Here is a 13718-nt window from a genome sequence, read left to right as displayed (position 1 = left end):
TTCACGTTCGCGCAACGCAAGCTAGTGAGAATCAACTTGTGCCATAGTTTGTTTCAAAATTTTTTTATTTGCGACATACGATAAATCTTCTTAGAGTTTACAATAGAATTTATTTTCAGTAAGAGCATTTGAACAGTTAATAACAAACTGACAAATTTACTCTCTTAATCTTACAAATAATTATACTTTATACCTCACTTGAAATTTAATCAGAATGGATAAATATGCGAAGATACGGATTACATTTATTTTAACTATACTTAGAAAAAGCGTACTTAAATGTAAGCATCGCCTAAAGAAAGATAATTATTGCAGTCTTGTTCTTGCATAGTAATAATTCTCTGGAGGATATTTTCTGTTGTTCGTTATACTTTTTTTTTATACAAGTGCCATAAATATAGGTACCACACGCAAAAGTGATATTGCCATCACAGCAATTTCTACAAAGAAGATAATACTGTACTTCTTACTATTCAATTTTCTCTTTCGCTCTCGTACCTTTAAATATGAAAACAGAATAAAAATAGCGACTAGAAGTAAAATTAGTGAAAGACTCGACAATGTATACAATCTTCCATCTGCTGATTATATGGAGATAAAGTAATTTACATCGAATTTATTCTATAGAATATTGTATATATATAATATGAAACTGCATGTTTAGTACCTCTATGTTATAGTAAATTTTATGTACATTATTATTAATTTCTTGTAAATTAAAGTAATCCGAACAAATATCTTAGATGATATAAAATTTTCTGTATAGTTTTCGTTCCGAATCCTCTTCTATCTTTTAGTGGCTTATCTTAAATATTTTATGCAATAATAGGATTATCTTTACTTCTTCTCTCAAAACTTAGTAAATTTCTACTTAATTGGATAGATTCTAACATCATGATATTAATGAAAATAAATAAATCGTGGAAATTTTCACACAGCTCAAAAGTTGTTCTCAACGTGTTCATGAGCAATTGATGAATTCTTTCAGTACAGTGCTGATCTTAATGAACACACAATTTTTAATACATTTACGACGTTACGTTTAGTTAACATCTATTCTTAAAACGAAATAAAACTAATACACACAGCTAATCGTCAAAATTATCTCTAATCACATTATTATCTACGATGTAAAATAGATTTACATAAATATACTTAAAAAATATGTGCATATTGATGTTTGTTCCTCGTATTGGTTTCTTTGCAGATAGTTTCTCTGATTCATAAATTGATATAAATATAAAAGATGGATTATCTCTTGCATATAAAATATGGAACGTTTCAATTTACAGACAACATAATTATTCAATAGTAATACTCCAGTATACGATATTGAACAAGATATTGAGAAACATATCATCAACACATAATTCGATTGCAATAATCAACGGTGTATCAATGAAAAGTATCGTAAGAAATTTATAAGAAAGTTACTAATAATTAAGTAACAATGTTGTAGCTTTTTTCTCAAACCAAAAAATTTAAAAGAAAAGAAAAAAAGAGAACATAATTATGAGAATTCAAAATTACATTCAATTTGATACATAAAAATTTTACATTCTAAATAAATTTTGTTCGTTTTTTTTAAATTAATATTTTAAAATATTTTTTTTTACGTTTTTATTATAATTTTCTTCTAAAAACAAAGAGATAAAAAGAAAAAAAAGACAGAAAAGAATATAATTATGAGAGTTCACGATTGTTCAGTTTAAAACATTGATTTTTTGAAATTTTAAATAAATTTTTTTTACCATTTTTTTTTTAATTTTCTTTTTTCGTCTTTTATTTATGCAATTTAATCAATCTGGGATAAAAAATCATCAAAAAAAATTTTGATTCGTAAGCGATATCTACAATACTTTCCATTGTTGCCGTTAAAATGTTAGGTACACAAGTGCATATATGTGTATGTGTATATATATATATTATACATACATGTATATTACATATATATATTTCTTCCGGATGGAATATATACATATACATATATATACTAATCTAAATAGTCCAGATTATGTACGGTACAGAATACATCAAACAATTACATAGGCACAATACTGTAAACTAATAATTTAACATAAAAGTTTATACATAATTATACTCTTCATCGTTGGAAACATCGGTTAACTAAAACAAAAATTATTGAACATAAAGAAAAAGTAAGTTTCTCTATCGTCCGATCAGTTCGAAATCAAGTTGGAGAAGATAATCGCGATTATAAATTATAATTTCCATATCTACTATTTACACAACAGGATTTCCCCTTCCCTTCCCTTCCCTTAATAATTATTTACATTAAATCGTTACAAATTTATCATAATTTTTCGATTGTTTCACTTTTCTTTGCGCCTCTGTTTCATCTTCTGTGCCGTAAAGATGAGATCGGTGCTTCATTTCAGTCGCAACAGACTTTAATAAACCAACAAAGAAACAGAAAAGTAAACGTAAGAATAACGTAAATAAGGAAGAGAAGAAAGATAATCAAAGAGAATAAGCCACGTTCATGAATGTTACGTCATGAGATTAATTTCTGACCAAACTCACCAGACGAGAACGCACTCTTTTTGGCATATCTTCTTGTAAACTATAGATTTCGTTACGCTTTAAAACGAGCTGAGAGCCATCCTCGAAAATCACCTAGATAGAAAAAGTGTGAATCGTGAATTAATAATTAAATAATCAATAAGAAATAAATTGATCTTTATACTGAGATATTGAAATTACTTACAGTAAACATTATTCGATGATTTGTACCTTCGAAGACGCCGTCATACGTCTGACCGTCTGTCCAGTTCACTTTCACTGCGGCTCCGAGCGGAGGCGTGTTCCCCGGATCATAGTTCTAAATAAGGACAAAAATATATGTAGAGCATGTTTCGAACAATATCGCATATCTTAAAACAGGCTTTAATCCTTAATCACTGAAGAAACTGGCAATTATATAGAGATTGGATTAATAAAATGATAAAAACAGGCTGTTGAAACTTACGGTTATATCTGAAGGATACAGATCATCACTGAAGCTATTATCGTTAAATGTAACCATGTAAAAGAGGATATCCTGAATAGCCTCTACTTTGGCTTGATAATATCGGATATTACGATGCTTTGCCCAGACTGTCTCTCCTTGTCGTATCTGCGGAATCTTTTCTTTGCCTTCATCGTGTCCGTTACACGTTACCTAGAATGTTATAACACATTGACATTAACGTTTACAAACTTGCTAGGAATCACATTTCATGATTAGAGAATATATACCTGAAGTTCCTGTGAATTATACACCGGTATAATAAACGTAGCGCCTGCCACGAGACCACAAGACGGATGAAACAAGTTGTTGCACTGATTACACTTCAGGCACGCTCCATGTTTGTGCCCACAGAAACAACAGTTCTTGCCGATTGAGTCCTTCATGGTCGTCAATACATTAATAGGTTCTTTATTTATGGCATCTTTGAATATGGCTCCTGGCACCATAAGCGTGCATAAGATATGCGCCCATCTGCTGTCACTGGTACGCTTCAGAGGACCGCCAAACATCGGACACAGGGTACACATCTAGTTTCGCGGTAACAAAGCAGAATTTAATTGAGATGCATGTTTGACGATGGTAGAAACAGAAAAAAAAGTAGATCTGTTAAACACGCACCACATCGCTTCTGCCAGCTTTACACGTGTCGCAAGCCCAGCCTCGGATATCCGTAGGTAATATAGTTATACCATAACAAGATGCATGAACGGTTACGTGACATTGTCTGCATCGTAAAAGTTTGTTATTCTCTGGTTCCATGACCTGTTCCTTAGAGTTCGCCGCAAAAATACTGGCCGACACCTGATGGACACAAATAATTCTTTCAATAATTATCTTTCCAACTCTCGTCGCATACATTCAAGAGAAGATTTACTGAAAAGTTAATAGTTATTATAAGCATTATTTCCTTACCCATATAGGTGTACTCTCAGGTAGCGTAGTTGATTCGCAATACTTCCAATCAGGCGGCATCATTCTGCTGTTTCCGCTTGTACACGAGGCAAAAGTAGCACATATTGCACAATGAGACACTTGAGCGCTCCAATAATTGTTGAATGCTTTCAGCAGCTCACTGTTTGGTATATTCGGATGAATCATCTCAGAAATGTGACCTGGTATCACTGCTGTTGGCTGATTGCAGGGTTGTGGTATATCGACAGACTGCGTTGATGTGGATTGATCTTTTGTAGCTTCAATCACAGGAGTTGCTGGGGCATCAGTCATTGTAGTAGCCGCAGGAGCATCGTCTATAGAAGCAACATCTACAAGAGCAATGGATGTGACAGTTGCAGGAGTAACAGTTGCAGGAGCAATGGCCGCAGGAACAACGGCCGCAGGAGCAACGGCCGCAGGAACAACGGCCGCAGGCGCAACGACCGCAGAAGCAACGACCACAGGAGCAACGACCACAGGAGTAATAGTTGTAGAAGCAACGATCGGAGCAATAGTTACAGGAGCGATCTTAGGAGCAATTGGCGCGGGAACAATAGAAGCGAAAGGCATCTGTTGTTTTCTTCTTGTTTTTCTCTCTTTGATTGACCTTCTTAAAATATTTATTTTTAATTTAGACGGGGGTGAATTTGAATAAATATTATCTATTTGTTGTGTGTCTTGTAACTGTGCCTTATTGTCAAACGTATGTGAATGCTCATTCTCATGTAATGCATTTTGTATATTTGCAACTCGTGGTTGAATGTTTGGATCAGACAAATTCGTCGAATCAATTGGATTGTCAAGTTGAGCTTCAACGGAAGTACTCGTAATACTTGCTTGAGAAGTAATCGAAGATGCGTTATTAATCGACTTATTATTTTTTGCTGCTGGCTTCCTACGTGACGTTCCTTTTTGCGATCTTTGGCGCGGAGGACTCTTGGTAACTTTTGGCATAGTTTGTTTTGAACTGCGTGCAGGTGCAGGTGCTGTTGGAACATTCCTAATTGTCAATACATCAGTATTTTGCGCGCAATTGTTATCGTATAGTACGATTTGGGGATACGTTGAGCATCGCGGTATTAACATTGCATCCATCTTTGGTTGGGGTGCATTTGCAAATTTAGGAAGAACGTTCTGTTCACTTAGCCCTTGAATTGCCCTTGAATTAGAAACATTTGAATACGCATTGTTTGACCAGCTCTTTACTTCCTGGGAACCATTGTTCGTACAAGGTGTTATTCCCATCGTACTCTTGAAAATGTTACGGTTAAAAGGCTGGATCGGAGTATTGAACATGGGGCAATCTGTTTTAGGCACATGAGTAATAGTAGTATCAGGTGGAACTTGGTGGTACAAATATTCTAACGATGGTTCTAACGATGGTGGACTTTGTACTGAGCTGTTGTTTTCGGTACACTGCACTTCCGTTTCCTTCTTCAAAACTGGGGGCTTGGGCTGCAATGAAATTAATACTTTCCCATCAAACATAATCTTTGTTATAGTCGGGGTCAAGGTCTGTTGATTTTCAGTATAATTTTCAACTGGCGGTTTAGAAGTTCTAGACAATAAATTAGGTATTACGTTTAAACGAGGTTCTTTTATCAAGTCCTTACGGATATTACTTTTTGTTAATCTATTATCTGCAGATATTGCACCCATATTTTTATAATTTACATTTGTAGACTTTTCAATTTGAGTGGGCAAAGCGTATTTACTTGTACTTACATCTTGACATCCAGAATTAGTATCCTTTGCAATGGTACAAGGGCTCTTTACATAACTTATATTTGCAAATGTCATTTTTGAAGAATCACTCCTGTCGCTTGTCGATGAACAAATAGTTGACCCGCTTTCTGCGGTATTGACCGATGATTTTGCCGTGTTATTTATGTCGTTAGATATAAGATTCGTTAGCTGATTTGTTTTAATTTTATTTGTGGCTCTCTGCTTAAGCTCTTTACTAATCGCAACTATAGGCATTTTAAACTTTTCTGAGATTTTAGACATATTGGTATTATATATATTTAAATCAGATAGCGGAGCATTACATTGCACAGTTGCATCTGAAACGTTCGAAGTTGGCATCTGATCCGATAAATTATCGCGTTTGCGTTTACTTTTGGACACACGTTTCGGTTTCAATTTCTTCTGTTCGCTGTGTTTTGAATACTTCTTTTTCTTTTTGGTATATTTTTCAATTTCTGGAGGACTAAAATCATCTGTAGAACTGATGTCTATTTTTAGAGGATCTACAGGCTCATCTTCTATAATAATTTTGTCATTATAACTTCCTTGAGGCACAGGAATTTCTTCGATATTTTCCTGGGATACGTATTCAAAAGTAGTTTCACTTTTCACTTCAATTTTAACGATATCCTGTACATTAGTAAATTTGCTGCCTTCCTTCTTAGATTTTGATTCAATTTTTGGTTTTTTCTCCTTATCTCCGCTTTGTTTTTTCTTTCTTTTCTTGCTTTTCTTGCGATTATAACCATCATCGTATACAGTTGCTTCTTCAATATCTAAAATAAAAGTACATGATCAGTAAAACCACGAATAACTATATGAATTACATAGTAACAAAATTTATAATAGTAATAATAAAAATAAAAATGTGCAAAGTTTTACCCATTTCTCCTGCTTTGAGCCAAATATCTTCCAGAACCTCTAACTGTTGCTCATCTGGTGCCTCCTCCACTTCATCAAATTCGAGATCTTGTAACGCCTTTTTAACATCCGGAGGAATATCCGCACGATTTACAAGTTCTTCCATGTTAACACCAGGATTTGTGCTCATAATGTTCTTCTTCCTGTGATGAATCATGTGTCGTTTATTTTTTGGCGTTGCACTCAAGTAGCTTTGCGGTAATTCACCATTGCTACTACTGCTACACAACAGATCCGTTTGTGACGGCATTGGTGCGGCAGTCTGCCTAGGATCCTCAGGATGGGAACCAATATCCTCGCCTCTCAGCCACAATTCATACCTACATTATTAGAAAATTAATTATAGTAAATATTTAAATGTAAATGTATCATGTTTAGCGAGTAACATTATAAAATTGAATTATTAAAAAAAATATATCAGATACACACCTATCTGGTTGAAAACGTTTCACGAAGGTGTCCATAGATATTTTGACCATATCTTTACTGCAGTTACATTGCGTAGCTCTCTTTCCATATTCTACCCATCTAGGTGTCGCAAAATTGGTGGATTCCGCACAATTGAATCCATGGTTAAAACCAGCATGGTAGCCATATGGAAATGTGATCATTATTTCTCCAGCTTCTTGCGTTATCTGTGAGGACAAAGATACGAAAGGTTGTGAAAGATAACTGAAAGGAATTTCAAATATGCAATCAACGTAAGTAGAAAAAAAAAACTTACTTTGTTACATGGGATAGAGTATTGCCTTAGTATTTGGGGAGATATCAGAGACATTTTGTGGCGTAAGAACGATTGGCAACTCTGATAGTTAGTTGGGAAGAAGCCGTTGGCCAGTCTTTCCAGCCTACGTCCATGTTCTGGAGGTATAGCGTACCACGTTTTCGGTGCACCAAAATGTAAATAATTTATGGAATAAAGATCCATATCCTCCGTATGCCAGGCGAACGTAGTTTTCCACATTCCAAAGTACAGGTAAGCCGTATTGACGCCATCGATCGATATACCGTAATCCTTGTTGACATAATCCAGAATTGTTCCCAGATGATTGATATTCCACACTTTCACGTCCGGATCCGTTAAGGAACCGGACACATCTGCGCCATATATCGGCGCGACATACGTTATGTTTTTCCAGTATTTCCTCTCCAGATCCTCATAATCGAAATGACGTGGAGTAGCGTAACGATCGGAATTGGCTAATTTACTATATTCCTGTACAGTCATCGATTTCTTTTGGATATTAATTTGTTGATAAAGTCCCTGTTTTCCAGTAACAACTTGGCAGATCGGCGCTGGAATGACGAGATGGTCGAGATCCTCCTTGTCGTAGTCCTTCCGCGGGACCCATTCGGGTGGCGGTATCACCTTTGCCAAACCGGCCTTATGGGCACCCTGACTCTCCATATATTCCACATATTTCGTGAAATCTTTAAACTCCTCGTATGTCGGTCTAAAGACCTGTATACGGGGTATTCCTCTTGAATTACTAGCCATCGTTGAATTTTTTATACCTGCAAATCAAAATTTAAAAAATACTTGATATGCAATGTGTAACTATATAAACAATCTTCAATTTTCAACAATAATATTGTAAACATAAATAAAAATATAATACGTATAACTTTTCTGTTTAAATTATTAATTATACTTAATTTTTAATTGCAACCAATTAATAATTTAATCGTTTTGTATATTAATTATAATTTTTTTTATTTCACACATTTTATGTGTATATTACGAGGCGTAAAGTCAAAATCCCTTGGGAAAAAAAATTATTTATGCTATACGTTTGGCGTCTATATAATCGAAAATGAGCGTAATCATTTACATATGTAACGTTGCTGTGATAACATGATTTTGCACTTTGTGCTTAAGGCTTACAAGAAAACAATCGGAGAGGGGGATGGTAAAAGCAAAGGAAATCTAAATATCTATTTATCGAGATAGATATCTGTTTCTAGATTTCAAAGATAGATAGATATCTAGATAAATATGTAGAGACCATTAAGAATAACGACTCTTTGTTCCTTCTCTCAAGATGACGAAACATTTTTCATCAATTATATAACAAAATTATGGCGATGCAATTGATAACATTGAAATTTTGCACATTATATTAACCATGTGTTTTTTACAAAAAAGATCTAACTACAAATTCTTGATATTCAATTATGTGTGGAAAAAAAAAACGAAGCATAAGCGACATGTATTTTAAACAAATTCCGCTCTTACGCTAAAAAATACATTTAAAAAAACGAATATTTCAAGAAGAAAATAATATACACGTTGCATTTACCAATTTGTCGACGATTTAAATCAATTTATCGCGAAATTGCCTTTAAAAATTTCAGAAATGTATTTTAAAAAATAATAATTTTAATATTACATAAAAGACGACAACTTTAATTTAATGTAAAAGAATACACGCGCCCCCCGTAAGAATATTATGCGTGCATTCCTCTATTACGACGCGTTAGAAAATCACGATACATTAAAGAAATAACTTCGACAATCAATTGCATCAGCAAAACAACCATTTTGTTGCACTCCCTATAAGGGCACGGGGTAAGCGCCCCACGATATCAAGAGCGATGTTAAATCACCACTTGCACGCTGTTTCAATGCTGATGAAATTTTTCGGCCCGATTGACTGCGGCGAGTGTCACGGGGTGTCGAGTATACAAACGTTCGCGTTACAACGTACAATGCATAAACCTTATTCACGTTGTATCTCATTCAATCTTCACGTGATACTTTCTCCGGCACGTGCTAAAAGATTCCATGTGCGATGCGACTTACGCGTAAACAAACAGCGGCTGCATAAGAGGCGAGCGAGACGCGGGGAGGAAACGAGCTGGTGCACGAAACGGTGAGGTAAGAGCCGACGGAGAGGGTAGGGAAAAAAAAATTAAAAACACAAAAAAAAACGCGACCCTTCCGACGGCGTGCTCCGGAACAGGAAGCCATAAGCACGAGGTACGAGGCTTTTCCGAAGCATGCGGAAGAGGGGGCGAAGGAAGGGAATGCACTGGCTGACGCTGGTGGTAGTGGTGGTGGAAGGAGTTTATAAACAAAATGGTAGTTATCTATTGTTGCCAGGACTCCCTCGGGTGGGAAGCTTCTCCGCGCGACGGACGGAACCCGTTTCGGTCGCGTGCGGACGATTGTTTTCCTCTTTCTCTCGGCCGTCCGATGCGTGCGTGCATGCGTGCCCTGAAGGACGCGGAGGGGCATGCTCGCGCGCGTGCGAGAGAGAGAGAGAGAGAGCGAGCTTCATCGGCGAGATAAACCGCGGAGTGGCCGAGAGCGGCGCCGTCGCTCGCTGGCCGGACTCGCGACGCGGGGGGACGCGCGGTACTTACACGACAGACACGCCCGGGGATCACCTCTCCTGTATCAGGACCATCGTCCGCCGAAAATCCTGTCGTCAGTACCGTGGATGTATTCTCGATGACACACGCGAACACAAACAAACAACACCGCGCACCGCCGTCGTCCTACACGAACCGTCGTCGATGCTGTGAGAAGCCCGTGAGCCGTGAGCCGCGCGACCGCGCGTCGTCCGTACGTGCACGGCGAGGTGGCGTTCCAGAGCAGTCTCACGACTTGTGCAAGTTTCTGATTAGGTCGCGGCGACCGGAGCGCCGTCTGCCAGACGCGTGCGAGATTCGAATTTTCGGTGTTTGTCACGTACGCCAACCCGCCGCCGCGCCGGCCGGAGCGATAAGCCAGTGGTATGACGCACGAGATGCACCCTTGCCGACCAGTAGCTGGTAGGAGACTTCGCTCGTGGGAAACACCAATGGAAGAGTTTCTGGCCGAACGAAGTTGTCCAGAATTGACAACGTAACTGTCTCTCGAGATCTCGAGACTCGACAAACTTTTATATCGATTATTTACTCAACCGGTAGAATATTCTGCCCGCAGCAAAGTTCTGACTTTACGAATCGTTCCGAAATTATTTCTAATCTTCCTTTGATAACAAACTATTAATAATTATATCCGTATTAACGAAATGTTGCAGGTATTGCTTGAAAAATAATTAACTTTTTTGAAAAAAAAGTATTGTTTTAAAAAAATTTTAAAGTCTAGAAGATGAGACCAAAACATAATTAATTGTAAGAGTTCAACATGGCGGATTTCCAATATGGTGGATGCGAGTATAATAATAGAACTTTTATTGCTTTTTGAGAACTTTTAAATCTTACTGCGCAAATAATTCTTTATATTTTATGATAACATTTATTATTATATTTTTTATCAAACCTGATAAAAATTATATATATATGTATATATGAATATATATAATAATAAATAAAAATATCCAGCATATGCTTTTTTCTCTTGTATATTCTGCGTCTGTATATATAGAAAAATAATAAGGCGATCAATTAAGAAATAATTTAAGAAATAACTGCAATTTTTTTACAAAAATTAAAATTGCGATTAGATTTATATACAATATTTTATACGTAATCATATTTTAATAGAACAATTTTTCTTATTTCCTAAAACCTTTATACTTTTTATAAAAAAATTATGTAAAAATTTCCTTTTAATTATTTTGTAACTCTTTTTCTTATTATTTTTCTTGAATATAAGAATAACAGATTATGCAAGAGAAAAACCATATACGGACATTTTGTATATAATTATATGTTCTTATAATGCCCTTTCCCATACAAAACTGCTTTTTCATGCTACGCTAAAAATCACCGAGAAAGATCGATGCTTGTCTAACCTAACCTAGCTCTAATTGCCTCTAACGAGGAAGAAGGAAATAATTAAGCAGAAAGAAATAAAATAAATTTGCCAAAAGGAGATATATGTCACTGGCAATGACTACACGGCGGCTAATTGTAATTCATCAGTTTAGTAACTACCGCATTGAATGCCAAACTAGGAATTAAAAATTTCCGTATTGAATTCCATTGAATTCCGTCTATTCTGACAATAAAATGAATACCATTGAATGCCAGGATAGGGATTAAAAAGTGTCCGTGTTGAACTCTGTGGCGGTACGCGCCACCAATAGTACACGCCCGCGCGGTATCTGCATTACCGGCAGTTCGCGTCGACGCTGCTAGGCGTCGCATCGCTGGGGCATCTTCTCGAGTTCAAAGTTTCGTCTCGACCGCTATGTAAAGGGACCTCCTACGGTGCCTGACAGATCTTACAAATCTCATTTTCGGGCTAATTGCCCGTCGGCAGTAGTGCGTGTAATGCCCTTAGGCATACACAAAAGCTCACCGACGAACAACGGAGGCGCGAGACGTTTTCTAAACCATCTAATGCCATGCAATTTCATAACCTTTACGGATTCCATAGGATTGGATGGAATTGAAATTGGATCTGTGAAGTTGGCACGACATTCTACAAATTTCAAAAAAATTATAAAAGTTCTGGTAGCACTTTTCATAGTTCTACAGTTCCTGATAAAAATTAAAAAGAGTTCCGCATTCCTTATATTAAAAAATCGAAATTGAAATAATGTCGTGCTAACTTCGCGAATCTAGCACGACACTTTTCCTCTAAAGTACCAAAACGCGTTGAATATTATCAATTTTGACAAGAGTTCCCGAAAGTTCTAATCGAATTCCACACATATATACAATTTCAGATCGATATTCCACCAATTAATAATTTTTAACAATTTTTTATATCCGCGCCCAGCGTGACGCTTAATGACAAGTGTCGTGCTGAAGATTTTCCGCGGTTTAACGATTATTTCCGACAGTTCTAAAAGAGTTCTGTGCTTTAGAATTAGTTGTAAAGAAAGTTCCGATGATTAACAATTTTTTAAACAATTTTAACAGTTACGTCCAGCACGACACTTAGTGAAGATGTGTCGTGCTGATGATTTTCTGCCGTTCTAAAGGCAGTTCTCGGTAGTTTTAGCAGAGTTCTACGCTTCAGAATTATTTTTACAAACAGTTCCGACTGTTTATTATTTTTTAAACAATTTTAGCAGTTACGTCCAGCACGACGCTTAGTGAATATGTGTCGTGCTGATGATTTTCTGCGGTTCTAAAGATAGTTCTCGGTAGTTCTAGCAGAGTTCTATGCTTTAGAATTAGTTCTAAAAAGAGTTTCGGTGATTAGCTATTTTTTAAACAATTTTTGTAATCCACGCCCAGCACTAATAGATAAAACACAATTACTACAATAGGGGAGACTGGGGCTGGTTGTTGCACGGGTAGGTTGTTACAGTGCCAACGGTAGCTAAACCGAAAACGCTATAGTAACGTTAGAAAGAGAAAATGATCACGCCAGTGTCGGAAGACATACCGCGCGAGCTAGTGGCGCTGGCGTTCTTGTGAGAGGAGCCCGGACAAGCAGCCGTCAAAAACGCAGGTTTGTCTATTGGTCTAGCACTTGTTATCTAAATAAGCAGAAATGTGTATGTTGTGGTATATACTCTCTAATTTCTTCTGTTTACAATAAACCTTACTTTTATAAACTTTACAAATATTTGTGTTTTAATATTTAATCTTAAAATTAAAACAATTTACCCCGTGTGTTGTAACAACCAGCCCCTGGTGTGGGATAAAAAGTTACATGTCTCTTTTTTCAGAATTTTTTAATTTATATAATTTCTAATGAGCGGTTAGATAAAATTATTATTAAATTTAAATCCCGATTAGTTACTGAATCTAGCAAGCCTAGATTCATTTATAAGAACAATATAATCAAAGAGTTGAGACACTTTATAGAAAAAATGTCACAACCAGCCCCGGTCTCCCCTATGCAATAATAATAATAATAATAATATTTTATAAAAATTGATTATAGTGTTTTTGCACCTACAAAGAAGTGTTTGACTTAATTAGTTTCTATATTAAAATGTTAAATATATATATAAAACTCAGAGAAATGTTTTCTTCGATATACGATACACTATCTCCAGGCAATGTAATATAGCAAACTCTTAAGTAATTACAGTATGATAAGGATAGAAGGAACGAGAATCTCTTATTAGGGAGACGAACTTTTATTATAAGCGAACGAGCGATACAAACTCAGCGTGACACAGAGAGCATCTGCTGGACGGTTAGACGCAAGTCACGCATGACTCCTTTGAGT

The 13718-nt window shown here is 36.2% G+C and overlaps 1 protein-coding gene across 3 annotated transcripts; it reads right to left on the bottom strand.

The window, feature by feature from the left end:
• Positions 1-1657: 1657 nt before the first annotated feature.
• LOC112459503 (lysine-specific demethylase 4A-like) lies at positions 1658-10431 on the bottom strand. 3 transcript variants are annotated; one of them, XM_025023623.1, is made up of 12 exons: positions 9998-10431; positions 7356-8146; positions 7061-7266; positions 6593-6951; positions 5690-6486; positions 3944-5419; positions 3650-3832; positions 3259-3558; positions 2990-3181; positions 2729-2842; positions 2545-2637; positions 1658-2409 (listed from the first exon to the last, which is right to left on the bottom strand). In XM_025023623.1, the coding sequence occupies exons 2-12, from the start codon at positions 8127-8129 to the stop codon at positions 2296-2298; spliced, it is 4608 nt and encodes a 1535-aa protein (XP_024879391.1). In that variant the 5' UTR covers positions 8130-8146; positions 9998-10431; the 3' UTR covers positions 1658-2295. The 3 variants fall into 3 exon arrangements, with proteins under 3 accessions (XP_024879391.1, XP_024879388.1, XP_024879390.1); XM_025023620.1 differs by having other exon boundaries at positions 3944-6486; XM_025023622.1 differs by having other exon boundaries at positions 1659-2127; positions 3944-6486.
• Positions 10432-13718: the final 3287 nt, after the last annotated feature.

Source organism: Temnothorax curvispinosus, unplaced genomic scaffold (genome assembly GCF_003070985.1).
Source record: "Temnothorax curvispinosus isolate PA1 unplaced genomic scaffold, ASM307098v1 QBEX01009885.1, whole genome shotgun sequence".
Classification (NCBI taxonomy): Eukaryota; Metazoa; Arthropoda; class Insecta; order Hymenoptera; family Formicidae; genus Temnothorax; species Temnothorax curvispinosus.
This window is presented reverse-complemented; position numbering and strand designations above follow the sequence as displayed.

Bases quoted from the DNA above. Each gene is read 5' to 3' on its own strand.
- LOC112459503 (XM_025023620.1), bottom strand. From the start codon at position 8,129: ATGGCTAGTAATTCAAGAGGAATACCCCGTATACAGGTCTTTAGACCG. The intron at 7,267-7,355 runs GTAAGTTTTTTT...TTGTCCTCACAG, and splicing joins ACTCTATCCCATGTAACAAA to ATAACGCAAGAAGCTGGAGA. The intron at 2,843-2,989 runs GTAAGTTTCAAC...GTCCTTATTTAG, and splicing joins TGTATCCTTCAGATATAACC to AACTATGATCCGGGGAACAC.